The sequence below is a fragment of the Chrysochloris asiatica genome, unplaced genomic scaffold (assembly GCF_000296735.1).
Source record: "Chrysochloris asiatica unplaced genomic scaffold, ChrAsi1.0 scaffold00331, whole genome shotgun sequence".
In the NCBI taxonomy this organism is placed as follows: Eukaryota; Metazoa; Chordata; class Mammalia; order Afrosoricida; family Chrysochloridae; genus Chrysochloris; species Chrysochloris asiatica.
This window is the reverse complement of record NW_006408849.1, coordinates 2,035,848-2,050,489: the sequence shown is the minus strand read 5'-3', so window position 1 is coordinate 2,050,489 and position 14,642 is coordinate 2,035,848. Positions and strand designations below refer to the sequence as shown.

General features: G+C 46.1%; 1 protein-coding gene across 6 annotated transcripts in view; it reads right to left on the bottom strand.

Annotated features, from left to right (window-relative positions):
* The window catches only part of TOM1L2 (target of myb1-like 2 (chicken)), a 237,370-nt gene that overhangs the window by 94,456 nt on the left and 128,272 nt on the right, over positions 1-14,642 (bottom strand). For all 6 annotated transcript variants that reach the window (XM_006875536.1, XM_006875537.1, XM_006875538.1 and 3 more), the window contains exon 2: positions 10,166-10,250. In XM_006875536.1, the coding sequence (XP_006875598.1) occupies positions 10,166-10,250 (85 nt within the window). The remainder of the gene's footprint in view (positions 1-10,165; positions 10,251-14,642) is intronic.

Here is a 14,642-nt window from a genome sequence, read left to right as displayed (position 1 = left end):
GGGAAACACGATTACAGAAAGCATGTAAGCCTGTCTTCAGCCTAAAACTGACTAGAATACCTAAAAGGGGTTCTAGAACTTGCCCAATGAAATAGGCCTATTGTGGAAACTTTGTAGTATATAGGACCTTAGGTGAAATCCTGAGCCCCATCCAGAACCTTCTGAGGTGGGACATTCCCACTAGAAAGGACAAGCAGACCAGCCCGGAACAGCTAGAGCAACAGAGGATAGATACATCTTCAAAGAAAGATCAGCAGGAAAAACCCAAAACAAAAATGGCAGTGTGACTGGCTACTACAAGAATAAGCAAGTTGTTCATGGGGAAGCCATCAAGGCAAGCAATCAAGTCCCTTCAGGACAACTCTCTCTCTAAAACTGAAACACTAAAGGGAACACATGAGCAGGCATGTACCACACCAACCCTGTACAGGGTCACTATGAGTCAGAACTGACTCTATGGCACATAACCACCACTGCCACCATTTTAGGTAGCCAATGTCTAAGTTCCCCATCCCTATCTACTCTGTATACAGATGGGATAGCATTGATACTTGATGTGAAGACTCCTTCCCTCTCAGTTGGTATTTTGAGCTATGCCGACCTTGCGGTTCAAACTGACTTTGCAGTCCAGAGCATTAACCCATAGGGCATTAACCCACAGCATCATATAAGGACTCCCTGAACCCTAACACTCCATAATCCTGTACTCTGGGGAGCCCAAAGTCCAGCCACAGCCCAGTCAACCCTTTACATTCCAAAAGTGGGCTCCAGTCTTGTACCGATCACATGTCGATCTAGCTGGGTCATTCCTGGGTTAAATGCTTATTATTTATTTACTGAAAGAAAAAGTCTTTTCAGTTGTTTATGAAGAAACTAAGGATGGGGGTAGGGGTACAGGAAAATTCTTCTTATCAGTCCAATTTGGAGAAAAATACACAGGAGCAAGGCAAGGCTTTTGCAAGAAATTAAAGAAGACCTTAGTGTTTTATTTCCCAGTCCCAACTTGAAGCATGGCTGCCCTGAAGGAATTTTTGCTCCTGAGTCAAAGGGAACAGGTCCCTACTAAGTATGTCTGCCGTGAGGCCAGTTCCCAAATGGGTGTCGATTTCTGCCAATGGGGGTTTGACAGGCTCCAGTGTGGGGGCTGCTGTGGCTTGTGCTAGTTAGGTCCGTGGTGACTGGCTGTGAGCAGGTATTGATTTCCTCCCTTTCAAAGGCTCTATCAAACCGTGGGTCCCTCTCAGGCCAGTTCTGTTTCTCCCTTCCTGCTCAGCTTCACAGCAGCAGCTGGGCACAGGCTCGTGGCTGCCATCACTTGTGGCTTGCAGAGCATCAGCACACTCTGGGCTCTCCCTGGTAGGGGTGATGGTGGCAGCAGGAATCAGAGAGTCAGCAGGCTACGGCTGAGATACAAAATGAAAATTCATCCCCGGAAAGTATTGCCGGAGTGTGACTGCATAAGCCCAGACGCAAGTATTTATCTGTCTCCCTGGGAGAGATGCTTCAGACAGGAGGATCAAAGTCAAGTCAGAGGAATTGCAAGGTTTCCTGAAGCAGCGGCAGATTAGACAGTGCAGAGTTGGAAAGGGGGAGCATGCAGAGTCACGAGCCAAGATGGAGAATGGAAGAAAGGTCTGGAAGGAAAAGACACGTGGGCCAGGGAGAATGGCATAGCCACACGCCTTGTGGGTGACATCAGGCCACAGCCTCATCTGCTGGCACCCCCTCCACACACAACTCCTTCTAGCCCTTGGTTAGGGCTCCTCTGCACCTCAGGCTTTGTACCTTTTGTCCTTTAGCTCCAGAGCTGAGGCTTCTGAGAACGGTGCTCCTCACTGGCCTCCAGGAGGGCAGGACTACCCTCCTCTGGGCTCCCATATCATACTGGATCAACCCAACAATCAACCTGGTTCCGCTCTTACCTCTGGACCCTGGTCTAGCTTAGAGGTTGGAGCACCGGCAGTGATTCTGTAAGCAGGTCCAAGGTGGTCATGACAATGACTTAGGGTAGTGGCTCGACATCACAACTGCCTACGGAGCAGAGACCCAATCCTTATGCTTGTGCCTTAAGTAGGCAGGCCTTGGGTGAAGCCTGGCAAATAGGGTCAGAAACCAGGTGTTTCTGGCTAGCCGCCAAGAAGCCAGGGCATGAGGGACTGCGGCACTATGCCCTAGATGTCAGAACTCCTCAGGCTGAGAGGAAGATGAATCAGAAGGTGGCCCCAGCCATGGACATTATGGAGAGTCCTGGGAGGGGCAGAGGTAGCCCATGAAATCCTCACCCACTGGGACCACAGCTACTCAGAAGGAAGCTGAACATGAAACAAGAAATTGAGGCAGAGTTTCACTGTAGGAGTCAGGCTCACGTCCTACATCTGCTACTTCCTACTGTGTGGTGAAGGGTTTGCCACTGGGTCTCAGTTTCCCCCACTTCAAAATGGACTACTGAGGGCTGCATGAGAGGATGAAGTTCAACTCTGCCCAGCAACTGGAAGTGCTCAGAGAATGGTTGAGAGGCTCAGGGTGTCACAGAGACCATGCCCCAAGACTGACACACAGGAAGCCCCACAAGTCAGAGGTCTGGAAAAAGCTGTGGGCCCTGGAAGTCTTTAAGGGATACACAGCAACTCTACATCTATAGTTAGAAATTTGCTATGCATTTACTCTTCCAGTCTTTACCACACACTTATGAGAGATGCATGAATGTGAATTACCCTTTTTTCTAAGTGAAAAGGGAGTCCTGGTGTGGTGCTGTAGGATTGGCACTGGACTGGGAACTCAGCTCAGCATTTGCTCCTTGGAAACCCTACACAGGCTCGCTATGAGTCAGCACTGACTCAAGAGCATTTAACAATATGAATGAAAGGAGCCCTGGTGGTACTGTGGTCAAAGTGCTCGGCTGTTTACTGAAAGGTCTGTGGTTTGAATCCACCAGCTACTCCATGGAATACAGAAGTGGCCATCTGCTTCTGGGAAGATGACAGCCTTAGAAACCCTAGGGGCAGTTCTACTCTATCCTATAGAGTCCCTATGAGTCAGAACTGATGCAATGGCAGTGGGTTTTGTTTTGTTTTTTCCATTTATAAATGAAGAAACTGAGGCACAAGATTATGTAACTCACCTAAGGTCACAGAGCAAGTGAGCACTAGACCTAGAGTCCCACGTCCCACCATTTGGACTACACTTCCTATGCATACATCACATGCACTGGCCTCCAGCCTGCAGTGCCCACCTTTCTCCCTGCCATCCCCACTTCACCTGGGAACAGTGCCCTTGGATCCTGCAAGACTCGACTTGGGTGCCATCTCCTTCAAGAAGCCTTTTCCAGACCACCTAAGGCAAGCTAGCTGCCAGCACCTGAGTCTTTCTCAGAGTACTTGTCACATGTGTCAGGACTATGTTGACAGGCCTGGATACTTCAACAGACCATGACTCCCTAGGGACTCAACCCATTATTAAACAAATACTTAGCAAGAGTCAGCCATGTCCTGTGGTAGGTACTAGGGATAAAATGATAAGTAAGTTCTGTGAAATTCGTGCCCTCATGACGCTCACAGTCTACTGAGGGCTGAGGAGTGAGCCAGACCCTGCCAAGCATCACAGGATATAAGAAGCACCCACATAACCCAGGGTATTGTGAGATCTGTCGTGTATCAGTTTGTTGGACTGTGGTGGCTTGTGTGATACTAGAAGCTGTGCCACTGGTATTTTAAATACCAGCAGGATCGCCCATGGTGGACAAGTTTCAGCTATGACAGACTAGAAAGAAGAAAAGGTGGACTATTTCTGAACGTTTAGTCACTAAAACGCTTATGAATAACAGTGGACTATTATCAGATAAAGTGCTGGAAAAAGAGCCTTCAGGTTGGAAGGCACTCAAAATCTGACTGGGGAAGAGCTGTCAACTCCAAGTAGAGTTGACCATGATGATGCAAACGGAGTAAAGTTTTGGGATCTTCACTTGCTAATGGGGCACAACTCAAAATTAGGAGACACAGCTGTAAACAGATAATCATGTAATCAAAACACAGAATGTATGATGATCCTAGGAAAACTGGAAGTTGTAAAAAATGGAATGGAACACATAAAGATCGATATTCCTGGCATGTGCTGGTATTGGTCATTCTGAATCAGTCAATCATACAGTGTACTATGCTGAGAATGACAAATTGAAGAGGTACATTCATCATCAAAAACAGCAGTTCCAGATTTATCCTGACGTAAATGCTGCCTGTGATAGGATAATATCCATGCACCTACAAGGAAGACTAGGAGCCCTGGTAGCGTAGTGGTTACGAGTCGAGCTGCCAACCTTAAGGTCAGCAGTTCGAAACTACCAGCTGTTCTGTGGGAGAAAGATGAGGCATTCTGCTCCTGTAAGGATTTACAGCCTCGGAAACCCTATGCAGGGTCACTATGAGTCGGAACCAACTCCACGGTACTTAACAACAACAACAAGAAGGACTATGGAGCCTTGGTATGGTGCTGTAGAATAAGCACTAGACTGCAAGGTAGGTTTGAACCGCAAGATTGGCAGTTCAAACTTACCAGCCACTCTGTGAAAACCCTATACAGAGTTACTATGAGTCGGAACTGACTCTATGTTACCTAACAACAGCAACAATACAAGCAAGACTTGTCAATACCACTATTATTCAAATTTATGTACTAATCACTAAAGCCAGTGATGATGAAATTGAAGTATTCTACCAATTTCTTCAGTGTGAAAGTGATCAAACATGCAATCAAGATGTACTGATTAATTACTGGTGATTAGAATGCAAAGGTTGGAAACAAAGAGGAAGGATCAACAGTTGGAGAATTTCTGGTGATAGAAACAATGCTGGAGATCACATTACAGAATTTTGCAAAACCAATGACTTATTCATTGCAGATATCCTTTTTAAACAACATAAAAGACAACTATATACATGGACCTCACCAGATAGAATACAGATAAATTAATTTGACTACATATATCGGTAAGAAGCTCTGGTAGCGTAGTGGTTACGAATCAGGCTGCTAACCTCAAGGTCAGCAGCTCGAAACTACCAGCCGTTCCACGGGAGAAAGATGAGGCTTTCTGCTCCCATAGAGATTTACAGCCTCGGAAACCCTGTGCAGGGTCACTATGAACCGACTCCACAGTATTTAACAACAACAACAACATACATCTGTGGGTAGGGATGGTGGAAAAGCTTCATATCAGCCAACAAAAGGCGAGGGAGCAGACAGTGGAATGGATCAACTGCTCAAATGCAAGTTCAGACTAAAGCAGAAGAAAATTAAAACAGTCCATGAGAGCCAAAATATGGCCTGGAACATATACTCTCTGAATATAGAACTTATTGCAATTACAGGTTTCATACATTAGACCCTAATGACTGAAACCAGAAGAGTTATGGGATGACATCAAGAATATCATACAGGAAGAAAGCAAAAGGTCATTATAAAGACTAGAAAAAAGAAGAGACCAAAATGGATGCCAGAAGAGACTCTGAAACTTGTGCTCCAGCATAGGTGATGCAAAAGTAAATGGAAGAAATAAGGAGGTAAAAGAGCTGAAAAGTTCCAGAAGGTAAAGTCAAGTATTATAATGAAATGTCCAAAGACCTGGAATTAGAAAACCAAAAGGGAAGAACATGCTCAGAATCTTTCAAGCTGAACTAAAGAAAATATTCATGCCTCAACTTTCAATATTGAAGGACTTCATGGTCAAAATATTGAATAATGCCAAAAGCATCAAAAGAAGATGGAAGGAATACACAGAGTCACTGCACCAAAAGAAATGGCAGATGTTCAACCACTCAAAGAGGTAGCATATGATCAAGAACAGGGTACTTGAAGGAAGAACTACACAGTGCACTGAAAGCATTGGCAAAGAAGAAATCTCCAGATATAGATGGAATACAAAGTGAAATCTTTCCACAAACTGATGCAGCACTGGAGGCACTCACTCATCTATGCCAAGTAATTTGGAAGACCTGGCCAACTGATTGGAAGAGATCTATATTTGTGCCTATTCCAAAGAGAATGCAGAAATTGGACAATATTATTAATATCACATGCAAGTAAAATTTTGCTAAAGATCATTTTAAAATGGCTTTGAAGGAACATTCTGGTTGTACTTCTTCCAACACAGATTTATTTGTACTTCTGGAAGTCAATGATACTTTTAATATTCTTCTCTAACATCATAACTTAATTCTTCTACTGCCTTCCTTAACTGTTGTCTAACTTTCACAGGCTATTGAAAATACCATGGCTTGGGTTAGGCACACCTTAGTCCTCAAACTGACATCTTTGCTCTGGAACACCTTTAAGAGGTGTTTTGCAGCCAATTTGCCTAATGTAATACATCTTTTTATTTATTAACTGCTGCTTACCTGGAGAAGGACTTCATGCCAGGTAAAGTGAAGGGTCAATGAAAAAGAGCAAAGACCCCCAACGAGATGGATTGGCACAGTGGCAGCAGCAATGAGCTTAAGAGTAACAATGATTATGAGGATGGCGAAGAAACGGGCAGTGTTCTGTTGTTCATAGGTCACTATGAGTCAGACCTGACTCAATAGCACCTAACAACAACAACAAGCTCTTTCCACCCCAACCTCACTGACCTCTCCAGTCCCAGCTCCAGGGACTTCTCCCCTACTTTCTCCCTCTTCATCCCAAACTGCTGTATCCCTCATCACACTAGCCCTTTTACGCCATCCTTTTTCTTCCATCCTTGCAGCCAGTCTGCCTGGAGGCATCCCCACCTGCCTTCTCCAGTGGAGTCTCAGCACTGGGTACACACTACTAAGCACAACCTTGTCTGGTCCTCTTCAGGTAGAGCCCCAAAGGCAGGCTAATGCATATATCTTGACATCCTGGAGCCTAATACACTGCTGGTGTTCGATCAACACTGCAGTGGTGTCTGAGATGAACATGAGAAAGAACCCCCAGGAAATCTGTAGGGAGAGCACAAACTTTTCCTTAATTGAAAAATGAATGCAGTCCTCAATAACTATGACTTATTTGTGAATAACCTCTGGGTGCCAGACACTAAACTGATTACCCAAATTTAAAGAGTAGAGTGCTCCTAAAGACTCTAAAACTTGTATCTCTAGTGCAGGCCACTGCCCCAAACTCTAGACTCACACACACAATCATCTTGCCAGTGTATCTACCTCCAGGCTTGAGAGGCATAGCAGATTCCACATGTTTTAACTGAACCTCTGATATCCCAGCCTAGCCATTTATCCACCTCAGATAATGGCTGTTCCCTTCTCACAGCTGTCCAAGTCCCAAACCCTGGAATTATCCTTGACTCTTTCCTCAGTTCCACAAGACAAGACCTATTGGCTCTACCTTGTAAATAGATTTAGAACCTAAGCATTTCTCACTCTCTCCTCTCTTATTATAAGCTTCACATTTGCATTATTGTAATAACTTAACTGTTTTCCCAGCTTCTGCTCTGTCCTTGCCCCAAAGAGGCAATTCTGGACAGAGCAGCCAGAGTGATCTTTTCAAAAGAAAGGTTAGCTCATACCACTTCTCTGCTCAAATCCTCAGACAGATTCCCTTCCCACCCAAAGTCCCTTCTGTGCCCTCAGAGCCCTGCATGACCCTAATCTCATGTGACCTATGAGCTCAGCTCCTACCACTCTCTTTCTCCATCACTACTCCAGCCCCACTAGCCACCTCACTTTCCCTTGACTTCTTCCTTATTTTTCTCAATGCCTCTCTAAAGTGTTTTGATACATTTCATTATCAGTTTTCTGAATTCCTTCTTAGGTATTTCCAAAGCCTGCCCTCCTTCCAATGTGAAGTCTAGGTCTACCTCCAGTTCATATGTCTCAGTCACTTTATCTTGTTTCTGGACATGTCCAGACTTGGTTATCTGTTTCTTGGGCATATTCAGTAGTTAGGTGTGACCTTACTACTTAAATGAATGTATGATGGTATTTTATTATGCTCTCTGATTGCCTCCAGGTAGATGTGATCAGGATATGGCTTCCCTTTTCACTCTTATTACTTGACTCAGAGTAACTGTCTCAGGTGTTGGCTGGCTCCCTGGTATATGGCAGCTGGTATTGGTTCTTGCCTGGATGTAGCTTGAGTCTATGACCGCAATTGCTGTCTCTTCTTGAGTAATGTAGGAAGAGAAAGAGCCCCCTAAAGGTAAAGAGGGGATCAAAAACAAAACAGCAACAGCAAAAAAGACAGATTGGATACTGTAGTCTATAATCGCAGAATAGAGAGAAGAGAAAAGAAAAATTTTTTTTTTTTTTGGAACCAAATAGGAGTATGACTTTAATGTCCCTCTCTCAGCTTCTTGTCTTCAAGGCCACCTGAGAAATTTCAAGATGCCACTGCTGGTTGTTATTACCTAACTCAGGATTTAATATTCTGCCTGTTTCCTTTGTAGTCTGTCTCTTTCCCGCTCCACAATCCGTTCAGGCCTTTTTCCTAGTGATAAACAGTTCAGGGTCGGCTGTGGCCGTTATGTGCTGCTATTTGGTTTTAAGCAGGGCCTTTCCCTTTAAATTCTGCTAAGCAGATCTGTGTACATGCATAGTGAACCCTCTGGGGGTGGGGTGTCCACTCACTCAGGCACCCCCTCTAGTCACCAGAATGGACGTACACACACAGCGAGAGAGCAATGAACAGAGACAAAAAAGAATGTCCACACCTTTATCTCCAAGGATGGTCAGGCATCAGGCATCCACAGTGGCTCTGATCCTTCCCCTACTCTGTCTCACCCAAGATGGCTGCTCTGGGAGCCACAGAGGCTGCCAATCAGAAAGCACTAATTTCTTGCTTCCGTTACAAATTCCACTGGCTGTAAGCTTTCAAACTTTCTAAATATTCCTTTATATGTGGTTCAGAGTTCTGGAACTGTTCCCTTGAACTTGCTTTGTCCAGAATTCTGTGTTATTGCTGATAGAGGTCTTCACTGTGCTTCTCCCCGATCTGCCATCAAGCCCCACCCACCCTCACTTTTCCTTGAATGCACCAGATACCGTTTGACCCAGGACTTCTGTGCTTGCTGTGCCCTCTGCCCAGAAAGTTCTTCCCCTGTAGAATCTTCACACCTCTTTCCCTCAGTCACCTTCTCTGTGAGGCTTTTCTTGAGGATTCTACTGGAGCCTTGAGGATTCTAGTGTTGGCCCATCTCCTCCTCTCTAGATTAGCCCCATCGGGGCAGAAGACATATGAGTCTTGTTCACCTGTTTCACCATAACATGGGAGTCTCTCAGTAACTATTTGTGGACATGGCAGCATCAAGAGACAAGCCCAGGACTGCCCAACTCTAAAGCTGCTCTCCTCAAAAGTCTGGAGATGGTTTAAGAGGATGTGGTCATAGTAAGTAAGCTTTTTATGGTGTGGACAGAGGGCAGCTGTGGTCCCAGTGGGTGAGGATTTGATGGGCTACCTCCAGCGCCTCCCAGGGCTCTCCCTAACATCCAGGGCTGGGGCCACCTTCTGACTCATTGTCCTCTCAGCCTGAGGAGTTCTGATGCCTAAGGCATAGCGCCACAGTTCCTCACGCCCTGGCTTCTTGGCTGCTAGCCAGAAACACCTGGTTTCTGACCCTATTTGCCAGGCTTCACCCAAGACCTGCCTACTTAAGGCACAAGCATATGGATTGGGTCAGTTGTAATGTAGAGCCACTACCCTAAGTCATGATTTGGAAGAAGAGGATATAGTCACATAAGAACGCCAGCAAAAACAGAAGTGCTGCAGCACGGCTGAAATGCAAGGAGGTGATGATGGGTGGCTGTGCCCTCCACACCATATACATGCCCTCTCCAACCAGTTCTTCCACACCTGACCCTTCCTTGGTAGACACAGCAGAGCTCAGGCCTGCCTCCTGGGTGCAGAGAACTATGTAAGTGGAGGGGAGACAGAGGAAAGGACTAGAGGGAGTAGGAAATGATGCTTGGGCTGCTCAGACTAATGATCACTGGGGACTGAGGAAGTAAGCACATTCCTTCCTATGTGTGACTAAAACCAGGTCTATTCAACAAGGTCACCACTGCTTGAACTCAAGCACCACCAGGCCCAGAGGGTGGGGCAGAGTGGGACAGAAAGGGAAAAGTAAGTGAGACTGTCAGCTTATGAAATGCCACACCATACAGCTGACCGAGGTTAGCAGGAGTGGATGGGGAGCAGCACATACCCTTCCTCTGTCTCGTTGATGATGTCGCAGATCTCCATGTTCAGTGTCCAGTCCTCACTTTGCAGGGAGCCATCAGTTGCCTTTTCTGTGAAATTAGAGTGAAAACTGGTTTACAATTCCCCTGGAATGAGGGGCCCTGGCAGGAAACAAGAAGAGGCCAGAACCACATTTTTCTGCAAGCAGATGGCAGGTGCAGTTCTGGGGGTGCAACTGGGAGTGCAACTTTCACAAGAGAACACCCAGGGAAAGATCTACATCTGAGGGACAACACTGTCATTCACTCACCAAACTCCAGGCTAAAAAGCTTATGACAAGCCTACACCATCAAAAACCACAACAGACCAAAACATGTTTAAGAGTCTACAGACTGTGGAGCCAAGCTACTTCGGTTCAACGCAGGCCTCAGTACCTCCTAGCTGTGTGATCTCTATCACCTGTTTCCTCATTTGTAAGCTTGTGACAATCACAGTATAATCACTTAAGGCTGTTCTGAAGACTGGAGAAGTTCACACATGTATACAACACTTGAATATATATACATATATATACTTGAATATAAAGGAGCTCTGGTAGCGTAGTGGTTACGAATCGGGCTGCGAACCTTAAGGTCAGCGGTTCAAAACTACCAGCCGCTCCGAGGGATAAAGACGAGGCTTTCTACTCCCGTAAAGATTTACACCCTCGGAAACCCTGCACAGGGTCGCTATGGGTTGGAACCGACTCGACGGCACTTAACAATAACAACAATACTTGAATATATATACACTCTATAGGTATCTGCTGTCGTTATTATTAAAAACCAGCTTCAATAGCTATAAAACACATCTGGATGAGGGGGCAAGGGAAAGGGGCAGAACTTACTGAGCCACCACCAGGCATGGTGCTGGGTGCTACACATACTTAATTTACTCTACAAACTGACCCTCCACACTTAAAAACAAGCAATGGGGGCTCAGAGAGGCTAGGACACTTGGCCAAGATCACATAGCTGATCTCAAGTCTGTCTTTAAAACTCAGACATTTGAATGGCAATGCCCACTTGCTAACAAAACCAGACTGCAGATCTGAAGTTGATAAATTTGAACACCCTGTCCCCCACCCCACCCCACCCCCAACACTACAATTCATGAAAGAGCTAGCACCACCATCATTTTACAAAAAGCTTAATACAATTCACACTTCCACAGATATTGGAATAAAACAGATAATCTCTTTATGCTGAAAGTGTCCTTATTTTGGAGTCCCTGGGTGGCACACTGGCTAAATATTTGACTAGAGTGGAAAACTTGGTAGTCCAAACCCACTCAGGTACCACAGAGATGGGCCTGCTGATCTGTTTCTGAAACTGCCCCTCTGAAGCAGTTCTGCTCTACACACATGGGCTCTCCTTGAGTCAGACGTGACTTGACCATAAACCAGAAGCAACAGTCATTTTATTGGATGCAACTGTAAAGATGTGACACTTTTGACAAGACAGGCTAGGATTCAGACACCCAAGCACAGGCTGTACTTACAAGCTGAGATAACATATTTACTCCCAAAGAAGGTGTGCCCTCTTTATGCCTTCCGTCTGCATGAACAAGATCCACTATTGGATCCAGGCCTCATTTTTTATCAAAAAGGATACGCCTGTAACTTTTTCACCTGCCTTCTTCATCAACAGAAGACTTGTGACTGCCTTGGGGAGCAAGGTGAGATTTGGGGACTGAGCAACAGTCTCAGATGAACTGGTCTGGCAGACACAAAAGCAGTATTTATTATCTGCCCAGGTTCAAGCACTTAGCAGTCTGAAACCACCAGGCACTCCCAGGGAGAAAGATGAGGCAGTCAGCTTCTGGAAAAGATTGCCAGCCTTGGAAATCCCTATACAGCAGTTCTACTCTATCTTACAGGGTCACTGTGAGTTGAAATTGACAACAGCAAAAATGGGTTTCAGATTTTGTTTTTTGTAAGATGAGAAAAGTATAAGGGCAGGGGTGAGGGGATGCTTCAGAGTCGATCTGCCCTGGAGACTACTGGGCCACCTCCACACCTGCTTCCTGCATGTGGAAATAAGGGTCCTTTTGATCTAAGCAGCAGAGCCAGTATGCAGCACCCCAGGGTCTGTAAGGCAAAGCAGAGGCACCTGGGAGGGCAGTGCAGGGGGAGGTCGGGGTGGGTGGGGGGTGGGGGGGGGGGAGAGGCCAGAGGCTAAGGCCGTGCAGGCTCTCACAATGGGTCCTGGCAGGCCTTCAGAGTCCTCTGAAGTTCCCGAGCTGCAAAGGCGTATACAACTCCCACCCGCTGCTGCTCTTTCTGCCACAATCAACTGCCTCTGGACACTCCTCCCTGCCTCAAGGGTGGTCACTCACTGCCTGGGTCACATACCACAGGGGCCACATCTGCTGCTGTAAATCTAGAAACTGCCTCAGGAGGAAGCAGTGATACCTCTGGGCCTGGACTGTGACTCTTCTGTGCCAGCACATGGTGATGCCAGTCTGCTAAAGGGCCCCTGCACAGAACCAGCACAGCACTTCGTGGGGAACAATGTTCCATCCCTGCACTTTGCTAGGGCCATAGGGGCATTGTCTTGGGAGTTTTAATAGAGGAAATATTCAATCAATGAAACCTCATTTCCAAGTTCAGTTCAGCAGCAGAATCCATTAACCTACAGCCACCCTATCCCTCCTCTAATAATGCCGGGAAGGGGTTCAAAGGCATGGTAACTTACTCTCAGGGTCAGCACATTCTATTCAATTACAGGATTCTAAGTATTCAAGTGAAAGGATACCTGCTCATTTTGATTACAAAGAACCAGCCCAAAATGAACATTTCTCTAATTTTGCTGAAAAATGTCACATAAACACATTGTGGATATTTGACTAACACATATGAGGGAAGTGAGGCTGAGGGTGGTGCTCAAATCAATTCATATTTTTCTCCTTTCATAAATGAATTTCCAGCAAATGGGAACAAAGTTGTATCAGACTGTCCCTGGAACTAAGACCACTCTGTGTGGGCTCCTTTACTCGGTCCTGTTCCTAGGCCAGAGTAAAGCTAAATTCAATCTCATTCTTGTTGTCTGATAAATCGTCAAGAATAAAGCTTGCAACAGCAGAAACACAATGCTCTTGAGGAGCAATGGGGCAGTCATTCCCACCAGGAAGCCCTTGTGGGTGGTGGGGGGTGGGGTGGTTGATAAGGTCAAAACACCACTGACCTCTCAGAGGCCTCCAGGTACATGCTTAGCAGGAAAGGGCTGGGCAGGGCTGGGCAGAGTAGCAGGACTGGCAGGGCTAGGCTGGATGGGGCTGGGCAGGGCCACCTGGCCAGGGCAGCCAGGGATTGCCCAGTTCCAGGGCAGTCACATACAGTTCACATTAAACTTTCAACACCAGAACAGCAATGTCACCCTGACTTTGTCACCAGGACACTTCCTCCATTCAGAAAGGGCGGCCTCCTGCCTAGGATGAAGCCCAGGCCAAGCCACCCTGCAGCCTCAACACTGGCAGCAATGAGAATGCCATGGTGCAGGGCTTTTCTGGGCCCCCTGCCCTCCCCTCCAGCAGTCTAGACTCTGAGATGGTCTGGCTGGGAGGGGCCTCACAATCCAGTGGTCTGGATTCTCAGCTGCTGTTTCTGCACTTTGATGTTAAATACAGTGACTGCAGAAGCAGGCACCAGGAGGCAAAGGAAGTCTGTATTAGCATTTTGCAACAGTAGCATCCTTCTGTAAAAAATGGAGGGAAAAACCAGCCAAATTATCTACCTCTTGGATAATCACGCATGTAGGAACCCAGAGAACGATATTCAGGGTCACTCTGTGATAGGTGTGGAGGAAGAAGACAAAGGGCTTTTATTGCTAGGAAACTTATTTAGCAATATGCTACAGGAAGATGAGAGGAACCTTCCAGATTCCTCTATGCTAGTAAGGGAGGATGAATTCTACAAGTCAGGTGGGAAGGAAAATCAATCCCAACATTCTACACACAGAACCATTATTGCCTTTTACTTCAGAATTCCAACCTGCTCTGTGAATGTTAATTGCAGATGCTCCCCCTTCCACTGGAGAGGCAAGAAAATGAATTTCAAGGACTCACTCCTACTTTACAGGATGCCCTTTTCTGTGACAGTTGTCCTACTCCTCCCTCTTCCCCCTTAAAGGGAAGATTACAGGTTCAGCAGAAGTTGTTGTTGCTAGGTGCCTGATTCATAGTGACCTCATGCAGAGCAGAACAAAACACTGCTGGATCTTGGGCCAACTTCACTATTGTTGCCACGCTTGAGTTCATTGATGCTGCCACTTGGCCAATCCATCTCGTTGGGGGTTTTCCTCTTTTTCTCTGACCCTCCACCTTACCAAACATGATATTCTTCTCCAGCGAATGGTCCCTCCTGACAATATCTCTTGATTGCATGTTTGATCAATTTCAGATTGAAGAAGTTGGTAGAATTCTTCTATTTCATCCTCACTGGCTTTAGTGGTTGGTGTGTAAAT